General features: G+C 38.8%; 1 protein-coding gene across 2 annotated transcripts in view; it reads right to left on the reverse strand.

Moving 5' to 3' along the window:
• Positions 1 to 1,724: 1,724 nt before the first annotated feature.
• IQCG (IQ motif containing G) overlaps positions 1,725 to 15,446 on the reverse strand; it is a 41,859-nt gene continuing 28,137 nt past the window's right edge. The window contains exons 9-12 of one of the 2 annotated variants that reach the window (XM_033403844.2): positions 15,030 to 15,074; positions 4,825 to 4,956; positions 3,631 to 3,732; positions 1,725 to 2,214 (exon numbers count right to left, since the gene is read on the reverse strand). In XM_033403844.2, coding sequence (XP_033259735.1) covers positions 2,074 to 2,214; positions 3,631 to 3,732; positions 4,825 to 4,956; positions 15,030 to 15,074 — 420 coding nt within the window. In that variant the 3' untranslated portion in view covers positions 1,725 to 2,073. The remainder of the gene's footprint in view (positions 2,215 to 3,630; positions 3,733 to 4,824; positions 4,957 to 15,029; positions 15,075 to 15,446) is intronic. The other variant, XM_033403845.2, reaches the window with a different exon arrangement.

Here is a 15,446-nt window from a genome sequence, read left to right on the forward strand (position 1 = left end):
AATCTTGAGGGGAAAAAACGGAGCTGGAGGAATCAGACTCCCTGACTTTGGGCTATACTACAAAGTTACAGTAATTAAGACCATATGGTACTGGCACAAAAACAGAAATATAGATCAATGGAACAGGATAGAAAGCCCAGAGATAAACCCACACACCTATGGTTACCTAATCTATGACAAAGGAGGCAAGGATATACAATGGAGAGAAAACAGCCTCTTCAATAAATGGTGATGGGAAAACTGGACAGCTACATGTAAAAGAATGAAGTTAAAACACTCCCTAACACCATACACAAAAATAAACTCAAAATGGATTAAAGACCTAAATGTAAGACCGGACACTATAAAACTCTTAGAGGAAAACATAGGAAGAACACTCTTTGACATAAATCACAGCAAGATCTTTTTTGACCCACCTCCTAGAGTAATGGAAATAAAAACAAATAAACAAATGGGACCTAATGAAACTTAAAAGCTTTTGCACAGCAAAGGAAACTATAAACAAGAAGAAAAGATAACCCTCAGAATGGGAGAAAATATTTGCAAAACGAATCAACGGACAAAGGATTAATCTCCAAAATGTATAAACAGCTCGTGCAGTTTAGTATTATAAAAACAGGGGCTTCTCTGGTGGCACAGTGGTTGAGAGTCTGCCTGCCAATGCAGGGGACACGGGTTCGTGTTCCGGTCCGGGAAGATCCCACATGCCGCGGAGCAGCTGGGCCTGTGAGCCATGGCCACTGAGCCTGCACGTCTGGAGCCTCTGCTCCGCAACGGGAGAGGCCATGACAGTGAGAGGCCCGCGTACCACAAAAAAAACAATCAAAAAATGGGCAGAAGACCTAAATAGACATTTCTCCAAAGAAGGTACACAGATTGCCAACAAACACATGAAAATCTGCCCAACATCACTAATTATTAGAGAAACGCAAGTCAAAACTACAGTGAGGTATCACCTCACACCGGTTAGAATGGGCATCATCAGAAAATCTACAGACAACAAATGCTGGAGAGGGTGTGGAGAAAAGGGAACACTCTTGCACTGCTGGTGGGAATGTAAATTGATACAGCCACTATGGAGAACAGGATGGAGGTTCCTTAAAAAACTAAAAATAGAATTACCATATGACCCAGCAATCCCACTACTGGGCATATACCCAGAGAAAACCATAATTCAAAAAGACACATGCACCCCAGTGTTCACTGCAGCACTACTTTCAATAGACAGGACATGGAAGCAACCTAAATGCCCATCGACAGACAAATGGATAAAGAAGATGTGGCACATATATACGATGGAATATTATTCAGACATAAAAAGAAATGAAATTGGGTCATTTTTGGAGACATGGATGGACCTAGAGACTGCCATACAGAGTGAAGTCAGAAAGAGAAAAACAAATATTGTATATTAACGCATATATGTGGAACCTAGAAAAATGGTACAGATGAACCGGTTTGCAGGGCAGAAATAGAGAAACAGATGTAGAGCACAAACGTATGGACACCAAGGGGAGAGAGTGGCAGGGGGTGGTGGTGTGATGAATTGGGAGGTTGGGATTGACATGTATACACTAATATATATATAATAGATAAGTAATAAGAACATGCTGTATAAAAAAATAAATGAGATGCCAAAAGAAGTGTCATTTATGACACTCTTTGCTCCTAAGTGCCATTTTTCACTATAGGCAAGTTGAATAAAGTCAGAATCAGAGACATTCCAGGAACTACTGAAGTTTTAATGTATCACTATAACTAGGATTATGTACTTTTTTTCTGGTGAGAAGGAGTGAGAGGAATCTTCACAAGACTTCTAGAAATATTTCTTCCCAGGAATTTTTTTTTCAAGTTATGAAGAAGCTCTGAATCCACAGTATAATCCTAATTCAGGGTTTGAAAACTAGTATAACAGTCAAGGTGACCTAGTATAACTAGGCCTCACCTGAGAATGTCCAAATAAGAAACAACCTGTAGATGAGTTATCTGTGATGGTAAAAGATGTTTCTTACTCCCTTCAGGTCCTCCTTCCGACCTCCAAAACACCAGCAGAAAACACAGAAGATAACTTGGTCACTTCTTGCCTCTCCGCTTGTCCTTGTCTTTGCCTTTACCTTTACCTTTTGAATCCTTGCCATCATCTTTGCCCTTCTTGGGCATTTTGAAACCACCAATTTCCTTCCGCACCACAGTGCCTCGCCACCAGGCCTGGAGCTGGAAGAGGACAGGGAAGGGGGTACAATTTGTAGTATGCCTGACAAGCTGCATTCTTTCTACATAAGGGGATTGTTTCTTCATAAACTAACTTCTGTGAAGATGGTCTCTGAGACACAGAAGTGGCCAAGCATGCTATCCTTGAGCAGTGCTTGCCTGTTGTGCAGGACTCAGAGCTTAAGCCCTGGACTCTAAAGTTTTCAAGGAGTAAAACTAAAGAAAAGGGATCTGATTAGGCCTATCTTTCCTTTACACTTAGAAACCTGAGTCCCTTGTACTGCTGCTCTTTATGAACTTCCAAGTTCCCCAAATCTAACAACCGTTTGATCCAAAAGCAATGCTAGTTACCTGGACCACAGGCAAAAGCAAGCACTCAGTCAAAAATGTGCAGATAATCTAGTGATTTCAGTAGGTTTCCTGGTGCATTTCAATCTCTAATGATTGATGAAAGGATCAAAACTCCCCTTCAAAAAGGATTTAGTTAGCTCCCTTGAATATCTTAGTCATTAGACACAACTGTTCTAAATACAGTCTGGTCTACTTTCAAATCAGATTAAGCTTCAAAGACTGGGAGCAAATCCACTAATGAAAAGAAAACAAAAATGGTCTTCAGCTACCTCTTACCGTTTTGCTCTAAATCGAGGAATCCTGACAAATAGAAAACACCAGAGAAGCTCAATAAATACTTGCTAACTATACATCTGACTCCTAATGGAAAGCTCAAGTTTGGGTTTAAATACCTGGTCCCGAATGTACTTCAAAGTTTACTGTCTTAATACACCCCCTAATATACATCCCAAACCACAGCTTGCACACTGTAGGGTCTCAGCAGATACTCCTCTTTCAGAGAGAAGAGCAATTGTCAAAACTACAGTTTTAGTCCAGCTGATGTTATTCTTGCTTGAAAATATTTCCCAGAATCTGACTTGCCAGTTTCATCATCACTAATATACACAAGTTCATATAAAACTCTCTCTCTTTTTTTCTGAACTGCTACTTAATCACCTTCACCTTTTTTGAAAACAGCTCTTGATCTGAACCTAGCAGATAGCCTGGACTGACTTATAAATAGGATTTTAAGAAGTAGTAGTATATTAAAAAGAATTCCTTTAGGAGATGGTTAGAACTAGTATTCATAAGTTTGACCTCTGGGCACAAGTTATAGGTTTTGCTTCCACTGCTAACCACCTCTTCCTTCCTGGATTAAAAATTGGGGGCATGTCCTTTTCTCTTAACTGTCTCCCTGCACCACGGGCCATGTGTTGGCAAAGCCCAATTTTTAGGCCATGCTTCCTCACAGATTTCCTGTTCCACGTGTGAGAATAAACGAGAGATGCTCTGCATTCCTCAGTGTTTGGCCAGCTACAGAATTGAAAAAGCCCCAAGATGCCAATTACTAAGGTGCCAGTTTTCTACCTTTATGCTGCTCTCTAATTCCAAGTGATCCCGTTCTATCTTCTTCCGGGTCTTCTCCTTTTCTATACGATCTTCAATGATGACTTGTTCATATTCCCTTATCTGCAAAAGTAGACATCAATCATATGTTACAGGACTTGCTCACTAAGCTGTGGCCCAGCCAGCCCAGGTGTTTTGTGTTCTTTTTTTTGTCTGCACCACATGACTTGTGGGATCTCAGTTTCCCAACCAGGGATTGAACCCCAGCCATGGCAGTGAAAGCCTGGAATTTTAACCACTAGACCACCAGGGAACTCCCCAGCCCTGCATTTTTAATATAAAACTTTAAAATGAACCATGCCAGGACTTCCCTGGTGGCACAATTGTTAAGAATCCACCTGCCAATGCAGGGGACACAGGTTCGAGCCCTGGTCGGGGAAGATCCCACATGCTGCGGAGCAACTAAGCCCGTGCACCACAACTACTGAGCCTGCGCTCTACAGCCCATGAGCCACAACTACTGAAGTCCGCACGCCACAACTACTGAAGACCGTGCGCCTAGAGCCCGTGCTGTGCAACAAGAGAAGCCACCGCAATGAGAAACCCGCGCACCACAAGGAAGAGTGGACCCCGCTCGCCGCAACTAGAGAAAGCCCACACGCAGCAACGAAGACCAATGCAACAAACAATTAATTAATTAATTAATTTTAAAAATTGCCCTCTTCTTTAAAAAAAAAGAAATACTAACTTGATGTGTGGCTAATGACATCAAAACAATTAATTAAAAAAAACTAATAGAATGTATACCTACAAATAGCACCCATCTTTCAAAAGAGAAATTTGAGAAGTTCTACATTTGTTCAATGATGAAACCACAATCAGAAGCTTTTTATAAATCATCATTTATAAATTATCTTCAGAGGTCATAAAGTAGAAATAAAAACAGTATCTAGCTCAAGGAGTTTGGGGAGGGTTAAATAAGTTATACATGTAAAATACTAGAAAAGTGCCCGGGACAGATTAAGCAATATAAAGTGTCGGCTGCTGCTATTATTGTCCCCATCAACGAGGACGTCATCATCATCAAGAAAGAATCCTAGTGGTTTACAGGCATAGCACGTTGTGACCAAAAAGAGTATCCCCCAGCTACTGTTGCTTAGCTACCACCCACTCCTCAGTGCTCTGCCTTACAGTATTAAGTCTCTGCTTCCTTACCGTCTTTGCAAGTTCTTGAAGGTGTGCTAAGTCACTGGCCTTAGCAGCTTTGAGAGCATTTAGTTCATTCTGTTTCATTTCTGTGTCCTTATCAAATTTCTCCATCCAGAACTCCAGCTTCTCCTCAAGTCTCTACTTGGAAAAAAACATTAAAATATGGCTCTACCAGACACAAAACAGTATATACTGTATGAAGTCATTTATATAAGGTAGAAGAACAAGCACAACTTTTCTATAGTGATAGAAGTCAGAATAATGGTTACTTTTGGGGGGAGGGTTAGTTTATTGATTGGGAATGGGGCAGGAGGGAGACTTCTGGGATGCTGTAAATGTGCTCTATGTCTCTCTCTGGATGGTGGTTACAGCGGTGCTTAGCCATATTCATCAAACTATATACTTAATATTTGTGTACTTTGTGTGTGTTATTATCAATTTTAAAACAGGTGGGGGGACTTCCCTGGTGGTCCAGTGAGTAAGACTCTACACTCCCAATGCAGGGGGCCTGGGTTTGATCCCTGGTCAAGGAACTAGATCCCGCATGCATGCCGCAACTAAGAGTTTGCATGCTGCAACTAAGAGTCCACATGCTGCAACTAAGAAGTCCACATGCCACAACTAAAGATCCCACATGCTGCAACCATGTTCCCGCATGCCACAAAATAAATAAATATTTAAATATTTTTTAAAATAAAATAAATAAATAAATAAAACGGGGGAAAAGGGCCTTCCACGTGTCTGGATAAGAGAAGTTGCAGTGAAGAGGAAAGGAATAAAGGGTAGGTAGAAATTCTGAAGGGTAGGAATGGCATCAGTCATCTCTTTGATTGCCAAGACTAAATAATAGTCGAGAAGTGTACAAGGTTTTCAAAATTCTAAAAGACAATAAATGTGAATTTAAGATTCTATTCCTAGCCAGCCTCACATTCAAATGTGAGGGGAAGAAAGAAATATACCTGGTCTTTCTGAAAGAGTTACTCAAGGATATACTTTATTTTTTTAATATATTTATTTAAATAATTTATTTGGTTGCTCCAGGTCTTAGTTGCGGCTTGCGGGCTCTTTAGTTGAGGCTCGCCACCTGCTTAGTTGCAGCTCACCGGCTCCTTAGTTGTGGCATGTGAACTCTTAGTTGCGGCATGCATGTGGGATCTAGTTCCCTGACCAGGGATCAAACCTGGGCCCCCTGCATTGGGAGCAAGGAGTCTTATCCACTGCACCACCAGGGAAGTCCCTCAAGGATATACTTTAGCAAAATAAAATGAAAGAGATATGAATAAGAAATAGTAAAATGTATATTTAAGCTATATGTCATAAATTTTTAGTAACAAATCATAATCTGGAACTAAATCCCAAATTAGGCAGTATAGTCTAGTGGAAAGAGCACAGGCTCTGAAGGCAGATTGCCTAGGCTCAACTCCCAACCTTGGCACTCAAACAAGTTTACTCAACTCTCCAAAGCCTCAGTTCTATCATCTGTAAAATAGAAGTATATAATGAATGATTTCAACATGGGATGTAGGAGAGGAAGAGAAGAGGTAAGTAAAAGCTTTGCCTTAATAAAGGCAAGTAGATAGAGATATTGATTAGATTTAATAGAAAGAACAAAGCTAAATGTTTAAGGGTTACCACTGCAAGAAAAGAATGTATGACAAACTCCTGAAGCATGTACCTCAAGAATGAGACATCAAGAGGAGCCTTTAGATGGTACGTAAACATGATATTTTAAAAAATCAATCACAATCCATGATTCTGATAAACTTAGAGCCTGTCCGTTTGCTGCAATCATGTCTTCAACATCTTTCTAAATCTTAACACTTTCGTTTTCTTTTAATCAAAAAAAAGAGAACAGGCTCCAGGCAGGCAAGAGGAGCTGGCTGAAATGTAATAACATCATCTGATGTTTCTTGCACTTCTATTTACATTAATTTCTATTTACAGCAAATGATACTGGCTTTCCTTTTATAGCAATAATATTATCTTAACTGAAAATAAATTGATATAGTTGTTTAGGTGAATAACTAACTAGAAAATAGTAGTAATACAGGTAGTATGCAGATATTACAAAACCAGGAAAGCGGTATGCAAATAGTTGAAGTTTGCACTAGAAAGCTGGAAATCAAGAAATAAAAATTCGATCAATTCCACTATTGGATGAGAATCTGCCTTCCAATGTAGGGGACACGGGTTCGATCCCTGGTTGGGGGACAAAGATCCCACATGCCGTGGGGCAAATAAACCTGCGCACCACAACTACTGAGCCCACGTACTCTGTAGCCCACGTGCCACAACTAGAGAAGCCCTCACGACACAACAAAGAAGAATCCACGTGCCACAACAAAGACCCAGCACAGCCAAAAAAAATAATAAATAAAATAAAATAATTTTAAAAAGGAGAGCAACAACTAGAAAGCTTGAAAAGCAGGAAACATAAAATAATATGGAAACAGGACTTCCCTGGTGGCACAGTGGTTGGGAGTCTGCCTGCCGATGCGGGGGACGCGGGTTCGTGCCCTGGTCCGGGAGAATCCCCCATGCCGCGGAGCGGCTAGGCCCGTGAGCCATGGACGCTGAGCCTGCGCATCCGGAGCCTGTGCTCCGCAGCGGGAGAGGCCACAACAGTGAGAGGCCCACGTACCGCAAAAAAAAAAAAATATAATATATATATATATATATATATATATATATATATATATATGGAAACATTAAGTATAAACAAATGAAAAATCACAATAAAATTAACTGGAGTAAATTCCCCCATCAAAAAAAAACCTCTCAGATTTTTTTAATCCAACTATGAGCTATTTTTAAAAACCACAGTTAATATAATCAAAGCAAAAAGAAAGCAGGTTTGGCAATTAATATCTGGCAAAACAGAACTCAAGCCAAGAATAATTAAATGAGACAAAAAGGGATATTTTAAACAGATAAAAGGCAAGCTTTATTAAGAAGATATTACAGTTATAAACTTTTATATTCTAATAACATATTTTTGGAATATATAAAGCAAAAAATTAGAAATGTAAGAAATTGACAGATCCACAATCATCTTAGGAGACTATCACACCTCTCTGAAAGTAATAGCTCAGGTAGACCAAACTAAATAACAATATGAAGAATTTGACAGCTAGACTAATAGACAATTCCACAACTTTGTACCTAACAGAGAAAACGTTCTTTTAAAATACCCATGCAATATTCATATAATGTGAGCATATATGAAGCCCAAGTAAGAGCTCTACAAATTCCAATAAGCATAACTCTTATATTTCACATTCTTAGACCATAATGGAAGACAGTAAGAGTGTAAAGGTCAAAGCATTGCTGTGAGCAATAGAAAGAGAGCCTATACTCTTTCTTCTCCAACCTTAATTACTTGGACATTTAAAAAACACCCTATTAATAAGGGGAGGGGGAAGGGTAAGCTGGGACAAAGTGAGAGAGTGGCATGGACATACATATACTACCAAACGTAAAATAGATAGCTAGTGGGAAGCAGCCGCATAGCACAGGGAGATCAGCTCGGTGCTTTGTGACCACCTAGAGGGGTGGGATAGGGAGGGTGGGAGGGAGGGAGACACAAGAGGGAAGAGATATGGGGACATATGTATATGTATAACTGATTCACTTTGTTACAAAGCAGAAAGTAACACACCATTGTAAAGCAATTATACTCCAATAAAGACGTTAAAAAAAAAACCTTATTAAATAACTAGGGTTAAAAAGGAAATAACAAATAATAATAACAACAACAAAAGGAAATAACAAATTGTAAACTAAAAATTATGATGCCTACAATTTACTTTTAAAGGTCCAAAAAAGGTAAGATGGATTAATGGAGGAAGGATGTATAGACGTGATAAAGCAAGAATAATAAAATGTGAATGGTAGAATCATAACTAGAAGATGGGCTTTGGGGCATTCACTGTAAAATTCAATTTTGTGTATATTTGGAAACACTCATAATAAAACGTTGGGGAAAAATAAATAAATTTCAAATTATTTGGAAAGGAATGACAATGTAAGCATTATTTATTAAAACTTCAGACTGTACTCAGAAAAGTGTTGGTTTATATGCATTTACAAGAAAATAAGGGACTTCCCTTGTGGCTCAGTGGTTAAGAATCTGCCTGCCAAATGCAGGGGACATGGGTTCAATCTCTGGTCCAGGAAGATCCCATATGCCGTGGAGCAACTAAGCCCACAAGCCACAACTACTGAGCCCGCGTGCTGCAACTACTGAAGCCCATGCACCAACAGCCCGTGCTCCAAAACAAGAGAAGTCACTGCAATGAGATGCCCACGCACCGCAATGAAGAGTAGCCTCACTCACTGCAACTACAGAAAGCCCGTGCGCAGCAACAAAGACCCAACGCAGGCAAAAATTTTTTAAAAAGAAAATAGTAAAATTTGAAAATAAATGAATTGAGTACTTAAGAAACTAGACAAAGATTAGCAATATAAGCTCAAAGAAAATAATTATACATAATTATAGTAATTATATAATTAAATAATTATAAATAATACATGAACATAATTACTCAAAATTAAAGAAAAAACCAATGTGACAGGGAACAAAACAGATTTGCTCAATAAAACCAAAAGATGGATTTTATGAAGACCAATAAAATGGTCAAACCTTTGACAAAGCTCAGCAAGAAAATGGGAGAGAAGACACAAATTTTTGAAAGTAAAGGATGGAAAAGATAACTTCAGAAATAAGAGAAAAATTTAAACTGTAAGAGACTATAGATCACGTTTATACTAATAAATTTGAAATGAATGTTTTAATGAAATGGATTATTTTCTAGGAAGATATGTTACCAAAAATCACTCAAAAAGAGTTTTTTTTTAAGTAAAGACATCAGTAATCATTTAAAAAAATGGAAAAGGGAGCCAAATATCTCCTTTAAAATGATACCCAGCAAGACTGTTTATAGCTGAATTTACCAGTTTCAAGGAACAAATAGTAATCTATTTTTGTTCTATTTTTATTTTGTAGGTTTCAGAGTATAAAAAGGTGAAAAGCTTCCCAATTCAAACTGCCAAGCTAGCATAACTGATCACAATACAACAAAGAAGCACCAAAAAATGAATCTATAGGTTAATCTCATTTATAGAATATATAAATACAAAATAAAAATCTATAATTCTAACTGCCTAGTGAAAGAATAATAAATTATAAACAAGTAGGATTTATCCCCCAAATTTAAGATGAGTCAACATCAACAAATGTATTAATGTGTTTTAATTTATTAACATATTAAAAGAGAAAAAGATCATATCATCTCAATGGATTAAAAAAAATCTATCTCATAAATCTGAATGCTCATTCCCGATTAAGAAGAGGAAAAAAACTTAATATATAACTAAAAGGAAACTTTATTAACTTGATAAGGTTTACCTCCCATAAACCTACAGTGCAAACGTCATACGATCCCCATTTGTGCCAATTATCAAATCACCATCCTCTCAGCTCCAAATCATCCTTCACTGACCCACTTTGTGAAACTTGGTGCTTGCAGTAAACATTTGTTTTGCAAGCTTGCAAAATGTGAAGCTTTGTCAGTAGAGGGCGCCAGAGGGACATGACAGAAGAGCTTCTCTCCTTGGTTCCAGTGTGCTTCCTCTTTTGTTTCAGGGGCACAGCTCACTGTTGCATGGGTGTGGGACATTCAGTGGCACTTGTTCACCAAGTTTTGCTGACACAGCAGAAGGATTCTTGCTTGCCAAACACAGTCCACAGTTCCCTGTTTGCCAGCTTTACCCTACTAGCTGTAAACCAGCTCTGACCCAGGGCAACAAAGCAAACATCCTTCCTTGCATACTGTCCTTTAGCCCTAGAGTTCTCTTTTATCCCTCCTTTGTAGCCAATTCCTTATTACCAGTTAATAATTCTTTTGTTAAGTGTTCTCTGCTCAAATTACTGATGTGGCTTCTGTCACCTAACTGGACCATAATGATATAGAATTAGTACCAAAAATAGAGTTTGTCTTCCCACCTTCTAATTCACGTCTGACTAAGGCATCTAAAATCCTTGCTTCTTCTGTTCATCAGATACAATCACCATAATGCAGTGAACATAATGTAGTGAACATATGTTTCACTGCATAATGCAGTGAAACATATGATGTTTTGTGGAAAGTCAAAGCAGGCAATATCTCTGCAGACCATAATATGGCAGAGAAAGGAGAAATGACATAGCCCTGATGCGAGACTGTAAGGGTGTACTGTTGGCCCTGTCAGGTAAAAGCAAACTGCTTCTGCAGTTTTTTTCGAAACTAGTTTGGAGACAGGGACCTTAGTCAAGTTAATAGCTGCCTACCAAGTGCCAGTGGCCATTGAAGATTTTCTCCAGTAAAGATACTACATCTCGAACGGTAGCTGCAATTTGAATCACCATCTGATTACATTTACATTAGTCCACAGTCACTCTTCAAGATCATTCAACTGCACAGGCCAAACAGCTGAGTTAAAAGGGGATGTGACAAGTGTCACTACCTCCACCTTGAAGCCTTTGATGTTGGCACTAATTTCTACAGTTACACCAGTGGTACAGCACTGCTTATGATTTACTATCTTGGTAGGGATGGGAAGTTCCAGAGACTTCTACTAGGCCCTTACTACCATAAAGGCCCTCACTCCATGAATCAGAGAGCCAATGTAGAAATTTTGTCTGTTATCAAGTATGTCTATTCCAATCCTATGTTCAGTAACTGGGGAAAATAACCACAGAGTGTATCCACAGAACAGGTGGGCCCAGAGCCAATCAGACTTAAGTCGCCATCTATCACCTGACCACCATAATCCCCCATTTTGAAGAGGGGCCACAGTGTTGTTTTGAGTCCCTAGGAATTAGCATCAATTCAGAGCCAATGTTTAGTAATCTCAAAATGTCTGGATATTTCCTTTTTTCCAGTGCATAGTCACTCTAATAAGTAGCCACATGTCCCTTGGGTAAGGCTTGGAGGAAGATTCACTTGTATTATTTACAGCAGTGCTGCAGAGTTCATCTTCAGGGGGACCTGCTCCCTTCAATCAAGGTGCTCTGGGTCTGTGAATTTACTTAGTCTGTAAAGTGGATGAGAGGTCTTGACTCTTCATTGTGGTGACTCAAATCAGGTTTTTGGCAACTAGACTTGGACCTTTTTCTGTTATATAGATCAAGTAATGTTTTATCAGGCTGCCCATCAATTTTGTTCCTAGAGATACCACAATTAATTAGTCATTGCCAAACATCCCTGTGGGCAAAGGCTTTCTGATTACCAGTACCTCTCTGCTGCACTCCATGGCAATCGTGTCCACCTTCGCTTTGGTAGTTAAGTGCTGCCACATGTCCTCTGGCACTCCATGAGCCCATCATCCCCACCAGGTGTTCCCATTCTAAGTTGCAGGGTCCTATTCTTTACCAAGGAACCCTAACCTGCACATGAGAAACTTGGCATGACTATGAATTCATGTGTAATAGTGCTATGCTCCACCTTCCTTGCTCTAACACCCTTAGAATCCATTCCCATACATATCCCCTGGGTTTCCGTCAATATATATCAGTAAAGTCTTGTAATTCTTTTGCAGTGTAAGCTATTTCCTTCTGAGTTACCTATCAACCTGAAATCTGCTGAGATTTGACCCTAGTGATGGATCCAGGGACAAAAGGGGTGATTGCAGTCGGTCTTGAGAATGAGCATCCCTTTTCAAGGCATCTGCCTCAGATGAAGTTATTATCACAGGGTTTTCAGGAAAAGGAAGACTAATCTCAGACATAGGAGGGCAGGCTAATTCCACTGGCAAGAGAGGCTTACAGTGACTTGGGGGTTCAAGACTGTCAATTACATAAATCTGAGTCCAACCAGGTATTCCCATTCTAAGTTGCAGGGTCTTATTCTTCCCCAAGGAGCCCTAACTTGCACATGAGAAACTTGGCATGACTGAATTCATGTGTAATACTGACTGAAACATCATTAAAACCAAGAATAGAAAAACAGTGCCACATTATTATTACTACTACTACAAAACATTACACTTGCCACTCTATCTGTACAATAAGCCACAAAATGGAAATAGACATATAAATAATGAAAGGGAAAATATAAAATTGTTATTATCTATAGTCAATAAGATTTTCTACCTAGAATATCCAAATGAATCAACTGAAAAACCATTAAAACTAATATGAGAGGACATAAGGAATCTAGAACAATATTACAAAAATGAATAGAATTTCCATATACCATGCACTTAGAGACATGTCCACTGACAGAAGGATGGTTACCTAAATTTTGGTATAACCCCCTCATGGCATGTTATATAGCAATTGTACTGCCTTAGAAAACATTAAAGACAGGGACTTCCCTGGTGGTACAGTGGTTAAGAATCTGCCTGCCAGGCTTCCCTGGTGGAGCAGTGGTTGGGGGTCTGCCTGCCGATGCAGGGGACTCGGGTTCGTGCCCTGGTCTGGGAGGATCCCGCATGCTGCGGAGCGTCTGGGCCCGTGGGCCATGGCCTCTGGGCCTGCGTGTCCAGAACCTGTGCTCCGCGGTGGGAGAGGCCACGGCAGTGAGAGGCCCGCGTACCGCAAAAAAAAAAAAAAAAAAGAATCTGCCTGCCAATGCAAGGGACACAGGTTCGAGCCCTGGCCGGGGAAGATCCCACATGCCGCAGAGCAACTAAGCCCGTGCGCCACAACTACTAAGCCTGATCTCTAGAGCCTGCGAACCACAACTACTGAGCCCACGTACCACAACTACTGAAGCCCACATGCCTAGAGCTTGTGCTCCACAACAAGAGAAGCCACCGCAATGAGAAGCCCGTGCACCGCAACGAAGAGTAGCCCCCCGCTCGCCATAACTAGAGAAAGCCCATGAGTAGCAATGAAGACCCAACACAGCCAAAAATAAATAAATAAATCTATTTTTAAAAAAAAGAAAACATTAAAGACAAAGTAAATTCTTTTAAAAAACTGAGTCTGGAAAAACATATATAGTATGATCCCATTTATGTCAAAAACAAATATAAATAAATACTAAAAACAAGTATTTAGGTACATACACAAATATGTACATGAAAGGAAAAGAATATGGAAGAACTCTTTGGAAAAGGAAGTGATTAAGAAAGCTTTCGCTTTTTGAAAATCTATGTATTTCTGTACTGTTTCCAATTTTTCATTAAAAAGTATTTGTGTATCACTTGTGTTATTAGGCTGAAGATGTGAGGAACACTAACTTCATGCATCCAACATCCATTTATCCACCCACTCATCTGATCGTCATCAAATACCTGCTATACTTCTAACATCTGAAACAGGTAACATGATACATAATCCTGAAATTACAGGAGTACAGGTTCTAATAGCCTACTGATGTATTTTTCAGTAAAGGCCTGTGAGATAGCATCTAGAAATTATTTTCTTTAACCACAGATTTAGAATTATTTGCTGAAAATTCATCCAGTTTCTCAAAGGCAGGCTATATCATGAGTAAGCTGGAAATTTTTTCCTTATTCATCCAACAGGGATATTTTGAAAGGTTCCATTCAGCTTGGTTTGTTATTAGTATTGAAAATACTAATTAAAACCATTCAGTCATATATAATTCAGACAAGAAGAAATGAAATAAGTAAATAAATACATGGAAAAATGGTCAATTCTATTAGTAAGCAAAAATGCAAAATAAGACAATTCATTAAATTAGTAGACTTTTAAAAATATCTAAAACATTGCAGTACCCTGTGGGACAGGACCAAAGATGGATGGAGTGATAGAATTGAGGAATGTTAAGCCCTCTGTCATAAAGCAGACCAGTGCCTTTGTAGAAGGAGTGAAATGCGCATTTATACGCCCCTAATGGATTGGCCTAAATGCCAAGGATTAGAATCCCGGATCCAGCATTTTGTATGTAGGGGATGCACGGAGCACCCACATTTATTCCCTGAGGAAGAAACAAAAGCCAAAAGGGACTGTAATGACACCCTAGAGGAAGAAAATACTATTTTGGAGAAACCAACAAAGACAGTTTGTGTTGATACAGAAATTAAAAGCATCATTTAACCACAGAAAACTCACCAAGATCTAGGAGGCAACAAAAGACTATTAGGCTAAAGAAGTTCTTGCTTGAATAAGAAAGAATTTAAACATTCTTTCATTCCTGTCCAAAAGAATTAGAGATGGAAGAAGCAAAAAGCAATTTTAAAATGGACATATATTTACATACACCTGGAAAACTGTGCCTTGTGTTCAAATTCATTAAAGCCAGATCCTGCAAGTAAAAAAAAAAAAAAAAAAAAATCGAAAACAGCTAGTTCTATTGAGGATACCTTGAAATTAGTGCTTGCATAAATTGCTGATGTCAGTGTAAAACAGAAAGTACTAGCATTATTTATCAAAAGTCACAAAATAACAGACTCTCTGAATTAATAATCTCATGCTTGAGATTTACTTTTAGTAAGTAATCGCAATGAATAAAACAGTTATTTGGACAAAGCTTTCATTACTGAATTATTTATAATAATGAAACTTTGTAAATAATCTAAATATCCAAAACAAAAGAGTAACAAATTATGGAATAACCATTCAATGGAACATTATAAAACCACTTAAAATTATTTTATGAAGAGACTGCAATAAAATG

The sequence above is a fragment of the Orcinus orca genome, chromosome 5 (genome assembly GCF_937001465.1).
Source record: "Orcinus orca chromosome 5, mOrcOrc1.1, whole genome shotgun sequence".
NCBI lineage: Eukaryota > Metazoa > Chordata > Mammalia > Artiodactyla > Delphinidae > Orcinus > Orcinus orca.